At 43.0% G+C, this 12,685-nt stretch overlaps 1 protein-coding gene across 1 annotated transcript in view; it reads right to left on the reverse strand.

Annotated features, from left to right (window-relative positions):
* Positions 1-12,685, reverse strand: part of T265_08584 (hypothetical protein) — a gene marked incomplete at both ends in the record, with an annotated part of 96,123 nt that overhangs the window by 59,992 nt on the left and 23,446 nt on the right. The window contains one exon of the mRNA XM_009174436.1: positions 1,904-2,437. Within this exon, the coding sequence (XP_009172700.1) occupies positions 1,904-2,437 (534 nt within the window). The remainder of the gene's footprint in view (positions 1-1,903; positions 2,438-12,685) is intronic.

Raw genomic sequence — 12,685 nt, forward strand, 5'->3', positions numbered from 1 at the left:
CCGGGCGCCTCATATATATATATATATATATATATATATACTAAGTCTGCTGGATGACGCATCACTCTGTTCTACTCAGCTGCGTTACTAATACTGGTAACGGCGAAGAGTCATACTTTGTCCTTCTACTGCGTCATTCTGTTCTCTGCCGATCTGTCCAAAGAAAATAGAACCCGTGAGTAGGGCAACGTATGAACGTTGACCACCGCACTGTACAAGGGACAGGTAAACTGGAGATGTCGGTAGTGGACGAATGAAATCAGTTCCCATTTGGAACATTAGAGCGCGTATGGCCGCAAAGCAGTTGTTTGTTAGACAATAGAATTTTCGGTGTCCTCGTTTCACCATTCGTTACTGATGAAGACTGGTGATCAAGGGCCTTTTTGGTTTCCTAGCGGGCAGTGGGGGTCAATCGTGCCTAGCCTTAGATTAGAATGATAACTCGCAAAATTCGTATTCCGAAAGAGACTCAGTGGGACATGAGCTAAAATTAGGAGACGAGCCAATGTACTTATTTGAGGACCTAATAAAACACAAGCCATCCATCCGATCGGTCGATTTCTACCGAAGTTTGTTCAACTGAGAATCGTTCCTGCAGTCGCATGCATTGCTACACAAAGGGGATGGTGAAAGAGGTAGTCTTATCGAAACGAACTTGAGGGCTGGTGTTCTTTCTATGCAAAGCAATAACAAGTACTGTGAATTTTTTGCGTTGTATTTCTAAGTCAGAATTTTTACTGGTCTATGCAGGTCTACTTTATTAGTACTCGGGAAGAAACCGAGTTTTTGCACTCGTGACTCTGACCTTAATGTTTCGGCAGATTGCGAAACGGTGTCCTGAATATCGCGTGACTAGCGACTGGCCAGTAAGCAGACAGCTCCATGGTGGTTTTAAAACTGTGTGCCGTTCTAGTGAGAACACAATGACTTGCACGATTAAACGCAACTCGGGGAGGGGAGGCACTCTAAGGTCCGTATAAGTGAGAAAGCTGATCATGGAACGGGATTTTAACACAGTATTACTGAAAAACACGCCTTGTGGGAGTAATCCGTCAAACCGTTGCCTCTAAATGGGTAGTTTACCAGCTGAGCTCCAGCTGGTCAATTTGAAATCCATGACAAAGTTTCGAGACCCAATATTAATACCTGAGAACTTTTAGCGTCATTATTTTGTCTTCTGTGTGACTTACATGAGTCACGCAAAGCAGTTGTGAACATCTATGTGTTCTCTTATACAAGAGCGTTGCAAAAGGCTCTGGAGAGGAAGAGATTGCGACCTTCACCAAGGGAACCCGGCTGAGTTGCAACTGTACAGAGCAGTACAAAGCCAATAAAGTTAGCAGCATACAGCGCTGCAGTCCTATTTTTATTTTACGGGCTCGAATCGGTAATTTGCCCGTGGGAGGTATCCGAATAATGGTCGAACTGACATGAAGCAGAAGCTGGAAAGTGTCACTGAAACAAGTGAAGATATTCCAGTGTTTTGGTTACATACCTGGCAAGTTACTTGCAGTCTATTTGTCTGCGACAAAGCATGGAATCGTTCACATCAGAGACATCAAATCATCCATGAGCTATGTGGAAGTTGCGATAAAGACCAACTTCTTGGGATATATACCGTTCCGAGTAAGGTAAACCGTCATGGCATGTGCCAACATTCGACGGCCCGATTGCCGGATCATCTTTAAACTGCTCAAACAGGACGCACCAATTTTATGTGAATCGCCTTCTGATTCAATGTAACTTCAATATATGGTAAATAAACCGTATTGATCTTTGGCGATGCCAGTCGATTTGAGGACAGGCTCAATTTGTGTTCACTACTGTTGCATCGGGTGAAGACTATAAAAAAAACTGTCGACAACAATGGGAGCGAAAAAATTCTTTGAAAAAAACCACTTACCTGATAGATGTAATCTTCCGCCTTTACTTTCTTCCCCCGCCTAGAAGCACGAACAGCTGCGGAAGCTGACTGAGCCGCGGATGCTCTCCTCAGCGCGCTACTCCCACGCCGTGGTGGTTCACGAAACCGTTGCAGAGTGTCAATCACTGCTGTCGTGGTTGCCGCCGAAGAGGATGCAGCTGCACCACGTTTCTTCTTTTTCTGCTTTCCGGGAGTCGGTTCTTCACCTGGAAGATGCTTTTCCACCCGAACGGTATGACACAGAGACAAAACCAATAGCAAAGTCTGAATACTGCTCAGTAGGTCCGCATCGGAGGGTTCTTCTGACAGTGAAGTGGATGGAGTCAAATCAACAACATCTCCAAATAGTGTTTCCAGTTCTCCCACCAGAGTTGAGCGTCGTCTTTGATCTGGAAGGATTTTATAAATTTTTCCGTCTTTCACCCCAAAAGTCCCAAGGGCAGTAGCAAACCGACGAAACTGCATCAGGTTCTCTGTCAGCGTCCCCGTCTTGTCAGTGAACAAATATTCGACCTGTTGGGGATAGATGAAAACAAAAAAGTTGAAACATACATCTTTCCTTGCAAGCGCAAGAAGCTGTATTCAGAATATTGGTTGCATATCTTGGGATTGTGATTCTGGAGCATGTTAACAAATTTTCTTCCCCATGGTGATGACTCATCAATATGTTCTTGAGCTATCCAAAGTGATTTCACTAAGAACTGACTACAGTGTTGGCAAATTTGTGACTCCAACCTGGTCATGAGTACAGGAAGTGGTGTACAGTTGACCAAAGAGTCCAACATTTTGTGCATCCAAACGAAGAGCTCTGGACAGCGGACGAACTTAAACACTGTCGGGGGGTGTCAGTAACCTACAGATAAAATCCAAACAGACGTCATCAGTGTAGCCGAATCACAAGCACCTGTCTCGTGACTAGGCTCAGTGCTCTTCCTAAATTTACATCGGCAGGCAGTCGGTCGGATAAACTATACAGCCAGTTTGTCAGTGTGTATGCGAGTCCACTGTGTGTTTTAGATTTTGAGTTTGATGTCGCGTTCTTCGCTTTGTTATCTCCTTGATAAGACCAAGGAGGGCAAAAAATCTTCCTCTTCAAAGAAGAATCTTCTCTTAGGCCATTGTAATCTTCGTTATCTTGATTAGGTGTGAGACGAGAAGCTCCCCTTCGAGGTTTGTCTGCTTCTTTCTTTGGTGATTACCAAACTTTATCGGCCTTGTTATATCTACGGTACATTCAACGCTCCGGATGGAACTGAGGACGGAAAGATTCACGTGCACCGGGTTCGATTAACACCTCAGCGATTGCACCCCGGTATCGTCTGTCCATTTGAACTTTTTTTCTGGAATTTGTCGCACAGTCAACGAATTGGCGACTGCAAAATCTTTTGGCCTTGCAAATTTTACGCATTAGAGTCGGTCTATGTTGGATCGGTTCGGGCAAGAAGTATGTCTGCCCTACTTTGGCGCAAGCTCTCAATATAGGCAACATATAACCCCTAAAAGACTCCTAAGATAATCTTACGTTACTCGCATCTCTAAGAGCATCTAAAGTTTGGTCAATTAAATCAGTAGCTTCCACATAGACTATCTACTAGGGATGCTGCAAATCGCTCGTGTAAATAACAGCCAACGGTGAAAAAACCACAGTCCCACCTAACCACCGTCTGTCTGTCTGTCTGTCTGTCTGTCTGTCTGTCTGTCTGTCTGTCTGTCTGTCTGTCTGTCTGTCTGTCTGTCTGTCTGTCTGTCTGTCTGTCTGTCTGTCTGTCTGTCTGTCTGTCTGTCTGTCTGTCTGTCTGTCTGTCTGTCTGTCTGTCTGTCTGTCTGTCTGTCTGTCTGTCTGTCTGTCTGTCTGTCTGTCTGTCTGTCTGTCTGTCTGTCTGTCTGTCTGTCTGTCTGTCTGTCTGTCTGTCTGTCTGTCTGTCTGTCTGTCTGTCTGTCTGTCTGTCTGTCTGTCTGTCTGTCTGTCTGTCTGTCTGTCTGTCTGTCTGTCTGTCTGTCTGTCTGTCTGTCTGTCTGTCTGTCTGTCTGTCTGTCTGTCTGTCTGTCTGTCTGTCTGTCTGTCTGTCTGTCTGTCTGTCTGTCTGTCTGTCTGTCTGTCTGTCTGTCTGTCTGTCTGTCTGTCTGTCTGTCTGTCTGTCTGTCTGTCTGTCTGTCTGTCTGTCTGTCTGTCTGTCTGTCTGTCTGTCTGTCTGTCTGTCTGTCTGTGGCCTATCTATCTATGTATCTATGTATTTAGTTGTATTTAGTTATTGATATACCTATCCTATCCCATTTAACTAATTTCGTCAAGTGTGCAAACAAAATTCAGTGATGGGACAGTGGGTGAGAGACTTCCCAGTTCGTTATAATGCTCATGGTTGTGTAGAAACAATGTCTGGTTCGATAAAAATGGTCAAACCACCTATCGTATAATACCAGAACCAGCAATAGCATCTGGTTCTATGCTGGCTGCTAGTAAATGAGCCGTTATTTAAGCATGTCCAGAAGATTTCAGTTTCCGAAAACGTGTGGGTTGGACTGAAATTCGGATCAGCCTGACAGAAATAAAGCAATTTACTGTCCTATTCCATGCGAGTAAATCTACACAGTCTTCATCATTAGATTAGGCAATCAAATCCGTTGTGCAATCATGTGGCAGTGAAACGTTTCGTGAGATATCACCGTGGAGGCTTATTCGAGTGCAAACATAATCATTTGATAGAGTGCAGTAAAATACTTTACCTCCTGGTGCATGCCAGTGAGCTCGCAGATCAAATGCCGAGGTTTAAAATGGATACGTTTTCGAAGCAAACGCTCACACGGAGATTTAACGCCATATATTTCGCAAAAAAATGTCCTTCTAAATATTCGTGACAAGGAATACCTGCTAAAGCAGATGGAATGGCTGAATTATTCCGAGAAGAAGCCAACGGTGTTCTCTTGTGTCCTGTCTTGTATGCATTCCCTCGAATTTTCAACTCAGGCCTGAAAAACCTGTTTAGAGTTCTTCATACGTTTCTTTGAAGGCTGTTTTCTGCGTGACAGACAGGTGGCAATAACAGAAGTGCTCAGCTATGAGTTAAGCTCATTGTCGCTCGGCAGTCGATAGAAGAGCTAGATAAAGCTATGTCGGATACAAATGTCGACATCACTTTGCGTTTGCTGATGACCGACGCCTGGCACAAACCTCGATATCGTCAACACATCCATCCGGTCACTAAAACAGTCTCGCAGTCACGATATATGGTATTCGTCATCTATAGAGGAAAATTTTGGTAGCTCAGGTATCTTAGATGGTGGTCGTTGGCTTGTTCACTGAGCTGGGCAATTTGGTTGCAAACGTTTCATCGCCAATCGAGGTGACATCATCAGTGCGTAGTTGTGGAGCGTAGTAGTGCGTAGCGGTGGGTTGGTGGTGAAACGTTTGCAATCAAATTGCCCAGCTCAGCGAACAAGCCAACGACCACCATGGTATTGGTCAATTGAGATAAACATAATGACCACCCGTACTTATACAAACTGCATTTCACAAATACGGTTACGGTGAGGTCCCCATAAAGTAGGTTGTGGACCAAACAACTGAATACAATTGTCCCATGAAGTGAAGATTTCTTCGGAAATTTTTAAATTTGGTGGTAAAGAATGTTTCATAGTGCGCAAACCGTTTGCTTGACCAGAAAGAGAAGTCACAGTGCGTTCGAGGCCACAGGTGGTCACAAAAGGATTTCCACCTTCTCCAATTTAAAAAAAAAACAGAAAAATTTAGGTCATTGAAAAATGTCATATGGCATAAAAATTGCACTTATTTGTTATACAAATTACAAGCCGTACGAGCTGTGTTGAGCACGTAGGCTGCGATTTTGAGGCGTAGCCCAAGTCCAAAGTGGAGCAATCAGCCAAGCATAGTGAACTCGATTGTCAACCGACATAGATAGTCCACTTCGTACCAGGCACTAGAGGCAGTATAAAACTGGGCCTCGGTTAAAACGTCAGTTTTCTTCAAAAAAGTTGGGACTCATTCTCGAGTGGCTCAGTCACACAAAACTCAATACCCTCATTGAGGTTCATTTGGTGATTGTGACGGAACTTGCCTACTGACGGAAACGACAGTAATGATGATAAAAAGTAAATTGAAGAACAGTTATCAAACAGTCTGAATACGATAGCAGTTTGAAGGCATACTTAATTGGAAAGCGTGGTTAACTGACGAGAGGCTTAGAAAGTGTCTTTAGCTAGGTAGCAGGTAAATGCGTCAGCACTTTCCACACTCTGCTGATGGCTGACGAATGTGTATGTCATCTCTGGACAGAAAAGGTGGATAACATGAAATCGTTCGTACAAAACCAAACGAAACCCTGCGACCGGTTGAACCCTGCTCGCTAGTGATCAATTAAGCATAGTCTCCAAATTCAGCTCAACCGTTGTTATCTGTTTGACCAAAGATCGCTAGTCGAGATAGGAACCACGTCGTTCAGCTGTAGCACCCTTTCGGTGCCTAACTGCCATGCCTCTCGAAGGTTGCACGAGGGCTGAGATACTGCCAGGTTGCCCAAGCCTAGAGAGGGGAAGTCGAGTGGTAGAGGTCGGGTTCGAACCACAGACCTTCCGGTCAATAAATTCGCGCTCTGACCACTTGGGCCATCTCGCCTCCCGTATTTCGTGTAAGCACACCTGGATTCAACAGCTACCAACGAACTATTTCGTGGAATGCAGTTATTTACTACATGAAGGGATGCAAACACCTATTGTCCCATGTCAACTTATCTGGTAGTGCATGACTGGTTTGTACGTGTGTACAGATCAAGGTGTGAATTTTAAAAACAACGTTATTGATCTGAGTGACATGGGGGAATGTTGTTAAATGAAGCGTTGTGTCCAGTTATTCTGCTTGACAATCAAACGTACTCCACCAACCTTCCAAGCTGAAACACTACGATCGATTCACGGACTACGCGAGCTTATTTGCGTTTACTGACAGTTGCTAGGCACCATAACCATGCATGATAGCAGCACCTGCGTCACCGTTTGAAGTAATTCCATTTGATTCTTGATTGCCGAAGCCTTTACACATATTTGCTCACATGAGGGGACCATTTTTGTCCAAACGCTGAGCATTATCGTAAGGTATACTTGCACCGGTGTGAAGCACTTATGAATAGAGTAGAATTTTGTACTGCTTAAAAAACTTGGCGTTTGAGAATAATTTTCCTGCAAGAGCAGACGTCATACCCCAAAAGAGATCAGACCCGTTTTCCTATTACGGTTCTCCTTGAGAAGATATTCGCAGCAGTTATGAGTCCAAACAGTACGAAGGGGTTTCTCAGAATTTTCCACAGTAAGGTTGAAGTTATAAGAATTTATAAACAATTGACGCAGGTGTGCCGGTTTCACTTTTTTACAGCTTGTGAATGAATTTCATAAAATTTAAAACCGTCGAACTGGATGAAGCAGTAGAAATCTTCTGGTGGATTTAAAGTGTGATTATTTATGACAAATTAAATTCACAAGTAACTGCAAATCGCTCTTAGTAGCCTTGTGTGTGTTAACAAAAGCGCTGTTTATGAGATAGCTTATCAGCAGAGAAATACACTACGTTCTTCACGTAGTTCTTATAACGGATTCTAATTTTTCTAGGTTAGCTTTTGCGTTTTTTCAAGGGTAGTCAATGAACGCTGGATTTACACATCATGAGAAAGCCAGCTTTCTATGGACCCGTGAGTTTTTTTCGTCCAGCTGTAGCACCCTTTCGGTGCCTAACTGCCATGCCACACGAAGGAGGTACGAGGGCTAGGATACTGTCAGGTTGCCCAAGCCTAGACGGAGGAAGTCGAGTGGTGGAAGTCAGATTCGAACCACAGACCTTCCGCTCACTAAATTCGTTCTCTGACCACTTGGGCCATCTCGTCCCCGTGAGCAGCAAACGCAGAATCAGATTTTGGGTGACAAAGCTTGAGAAGAGTATTTAGAGGGGAAAAGACTGATATTTCCCCAAATTCTGTTTCCATCTCCAGGATTAAGTGATTATAAGCAGTGACCAGGCAACAAGTGTATTACCAAGGCTCAGTATCGCGACAACAGGTAAATTTTGCTTAATGAAGATATCGCGAGAGGTGTCACATTTCACTGGTTCTCAGAAAGCTAGGCACAAGCAACCTGGATAGTCGCATACCCCTGATATATGCTGCATGAAGCGCTGGTACTTTCTTCGATCAGTTGGCAGGTTCGTTGTTTTTAATTTAAGTTTGAGTCATTTAATTAGTTTATTACTCAATGATATTATTTTTCTCGGTCTCCTTCACTATTTTCCAGAGTATAACGTACAAATTTGTTTAATATTTTATTATGTTCGCCTTCGATTTGGCGTGCGTAGAATTTTTGAGGTACCGTTCGAAGAAGGCCAAAACCCAAATAAATTCACTAAATTTGTCCAACTGATGGCCAATCTTGAGCTGCGTTTGACACGGGTCGAGCTCATGACTTCAGTCGGTGGTGCCTAACGGTCACAAATGAAGTGACACAGATCTTACCTGATTCCAAAATATGACTTTTCTGTCGATATGAACAAATTGTATGATAGCAATAGCTAAGAGGAAACGCTTCCAAAAGTGCTCTGCGTCGAACCTTATTTGCATTATACGAGGGTTGAAGATGTTGAAGAATGTGATTTAATTGCATTGATGGTCTACCATGATGGGCCGACAGCGTTAACCAATAAACTTATTCCAAAGAACGGTGTCATCTGATTAAATGGGTAATTGCGTCTGCTGTTCACATTGGCCGAGCAATGGGTCCGATAAACGCAAAAAAAAGAAAATCGAAAAGTTTAAGAGTAGTCAAGGTAAAAATACAAGAGCGGATTCAGTGACTCGGCGCAATAAAATTCTGATGCGCGACTCCATGATTACTCCATGGGGAAAGTTCTGACTTTTTCTTCCTCAAAGAGAATTTAGCCACTAGACAATCTGCGTGACCAGTGCTTCAAAAACACTTCTTATACTGCAAAATTCAGACCAAAATCTGCTGGAAAGGTAACACGTCATGTTGCAAAAAAAGAATAAGTGCAGTTTGGATAAAGACGAATTTTCGGATGAACTTAGTAGTATGTTACTCGAGTATCATCAGCTGTTTGCTGAACAGTCGTCAAAGACATACTGTCTGCTCAGTTCATATTTATTAGAATTAGGGGAAAAGTTTTCACTATAAGGTCAAAAGTTTTGAAATCACATAAGGTGATAAAAGGCATTTGATCTCATTTCGAAAGATACATTCCGAAAATTCCCATTTATAATAAGAACACAGATGGGTTGACGAACATGTTTTCGGCAAGGTCTTTTCAAGTCATACAATTGGAAAGGTTAGGAGAGCGGTATTTGACATATTTGAATGAGTATGGTGTAAATGGACAGGGGATCGAGTGAGATGACATTGGCTACCTATCAAAGAACCATTAGTTCAGGTCGCCAATAGGATGACTTGAGCTAGTCAGCTCGGGGGGTGTTGTAGTTGTGTGTTCAGCACACGATGCATGTGTGGGGGGAGGTGAGTTGGACCATGGTAAGTACAACACACGAACAAAGCGTTTTTGCCGACAGAGGATCGGGTCGCGATGTCGTATGGCGATAGCTTCAGCCACTGCAATTGTGCGCTGCTGTACTGATCTGGGTTGGTTAGCCGGCGCCCTGTAAAGTCCTTGTAAAGTCATCCTATTGGCGACCTGAACTAATGGTTCTTTGATAGGTAGCCAATGTCATCTCACTCAATTCCCTCTCCATTTACATTATACTCATTCAAATATGCTAAATACCGCTCTCTTAACCTTTGCAGTTGTATGACTTGAAAAGACCTTGCCGAGAACGATACAATGTTTCAAGCCCCCTCTACTTGACACTCATTGAAAAATAACCTTTTAAAGCTGAGGTAAATTTTTTTATCATTATCATCGTCATCAAACCCAGTACTGCTAGTGAGCATCCTTGTGTAAAAACCGTAATCTGTTCGATTTTATTCAAATTTATTCCAACTGTAGTATTCCAAAGTATCTGCACATTTAAACAACTATTCAAACAATCTAGATAGAAAGTACTATTGATATTCGTTGAATTTGAATCTGGCAAACTACAATGAGAGCTACATGAATCCGAGCACTGAATCTAACCTAACATTAATTTTCGTAAACGTTATCAAGCACTTTAGCGATATCCAATTTGGACCGTCGCTCTGAACTAAGAACGGAAGAAACGGGCCTGGTAACGTGCTGAAATACTGTTAGCTCCGGCGAATTTATTGTTTATTGACCAGGTGGCTGTTGACCTGTTCATCGAGCTTGGTAATTGACTCGCAAACGTCTCGTCACCATATGACGAGGCATCGTCAATGCGCACTGATGACGGTGACGGAAGAGACGTTTGCAACTTATTTGTCAGGCTCGAAGAACAGCCCAAATGCCACGTGATCAACAACCAATAAGACAAGGACCTGTTTGACAACCTTGGGCTTACGCATATCTTGATCCCATATGGTGACAGTAAAGTACTGATAATCTTTCCGCCATCAGTGATGATAAAATATTCTGTTCTGACCTCAGATTAGACGTCCGTCACGTGATACTTGTGTAAAACCAAAGAGCGGCAATTTCTGTAGAATGTTTTCTGACGTAAACCAAGGGTAGACTGTCTAGAGTTTATGGATTGTCTGCAAAAACGCGTTAGACTTCCCCGTGAGGTGTTATCATCCGCCAAAACCGGATCATGTAACATGCGGTTGTGGCGCGTTTTCCTGTCTACACGCGAATGAAACATATCTGCTCAGCCAACGGATGCTAAAATATTGGTGTTCAGCTGTCATTCTAGTATCGTGACTTCGAGCCATTTGAGCATGCACGCTTCTGATAGGTCCACAGAAGAGTGAGACTGAACACGGTGAATTTTGGCTTGTCTGCACGAACTGCTTATATTCCAGGGAAGAAATTTCAGTAAATATTAACGAAAAACAAATAAATCAACAAAATACTTGCATCTTGTCACTTCAGTTTGCTGGACCTTTCGGGACCATTAAAACTGTGGTGGACAAGCCATTCAACATATTCAATGAAACTTCAGTGAATATGGTTGCTGGTTATATTGCTGCAGCACTTTTTGTTCTGGATCAGACTATCAAAGAGTGGCCTATACAGAAAATATCGTTTCTAAATAAGTTGTCATTATATAGTTGTTCACTCCCTTTTTAGGTTCGAAGTAAAACCGTAAGAAAACCCAGTCAGCTAAGGTTGTAGGATATGCCGTAAGTCTACCTGTCCATCTATAGGTTAGGTCAGCTTTTAAAATAAATCAGCTCTCCACGGAAAGATACCAAAGCAATCTAATCTGGATACATGAAAATCACGTGGCCAAACATATTTATTCTTCTAGAAGTGGCTAGAACATGCTTAGAAAATATCAACAGTCAGCAGAAAACCTTGTTTTTTATCTTATCAAAAAAAGAAGGGTGCAGTTTTACTGTTTCACCGTTTTCCGATATTTTTCATCGTTCAAGTGCAGCTTAGACTCTGAAGATTTCTTTGAAGATCGGTGCTTTGTCTCCCAGATAATCCTGGAATTCTAACGATTTCACTGTTGAACTACATCCAGCTACAGTTCATCACATTCACTGGTTGATTTCTGTCCATCGGTTGTGTACACTTTCCAATCCAATCAACCGTTGAATGTTTGACGTTCACCTTGATAAATGAGGGCCGGAGTGCATGTGAGTTGTAGGCTGGCGGGAAGCGGACTGTAAACGGACAACGCCCATTTACTCACGTACGACTGGCCTGCTTATCGACCCTAACAGCAACGGGATGTAGAAGAGTACAAAAATCGTCCGTTTCGCCTGAACTTTACCCATAAAAAATAATCAGGTAAAATCCTCACTGTGTGGATTTGAGGTTACTCAGAAGCGAGACAGGTGCGTGAATTTATTGCAGTGGTGTGGAAGGGAACGTGGGACTGACTAATTCTGGTTAGCCTCGTTGTACGTAAGCCAAATAGTATAAGGTGGACGAGTTTCAACTAAAAGTACCCATCGCGCGACCACTAACTCATCCATTTAGATCGATAACTGAAAGCTTGACGCATTTCTGTGATTCATTGGTGGATTCCTTGAGGCCTGCTGTATCTCACGGGTGTAAATGAAGCGCCAATGGTCGGGCGACATTCATTAGACAGAAAGAGGTGCTTCCTTTGTCCGGTGCTCACAGCGAGTTCCCATCTCACACACTCAACAAAACTCTATGGCTTTGCTAGAGCACATGACGTTGGAAAAGCCATGTAAATCACCCGTGGTTCATCAATGCATCATGAGGTGCCACAATTTCGAAAGTGTGCATTGACTAGTTAAGTTGGTTTAAACAACCTATGATGATCCGATGCTTTGTGTTCAGTGTTGCCGCGTTGCGAGTCCTTGTTGTTCTACGACGCTGGTCGGAAAGCAGCATTTTGTTCTACCGTTAATCGCATTCTACTTATATTTGATTTTGTCACTTCATTCTGAAAGGCAAAGTTAACGTAGACTAAAAAACTGGAAGTAGTGTTTTCAACTGTTTCATCCTTACTGAGTATCTTCAACGCTGTTCATCTCAGGCTTAAAGTAGGAATCCATTGAGTAACATTCAGCTATGGGTGACTGATCAATACTTTGAATAATCTGCACAAAATACAGCCCCACTCAACTTTCGGCCGCACAGTTTACATCACGTGATACGATGTTCACTAGCCCTTCGAATGACGACTTGCCAAGTGAAAG

The sequence above is a fragment of the Opisthorchis viverrini genome (genome assembly GCF_000715545.1).
Source record: "Opisthorchis viverrini unplaced genomic scaffold opera_v5_225, whole genome shotgun sequence".
Lineage (NCBI taxonomy): Eukaryota > Metazoa > Platyhelminthes > Trematoda > Opisthorchiida > Opisthorchiidae > Opisthorchis > Opisthorchis viverrini.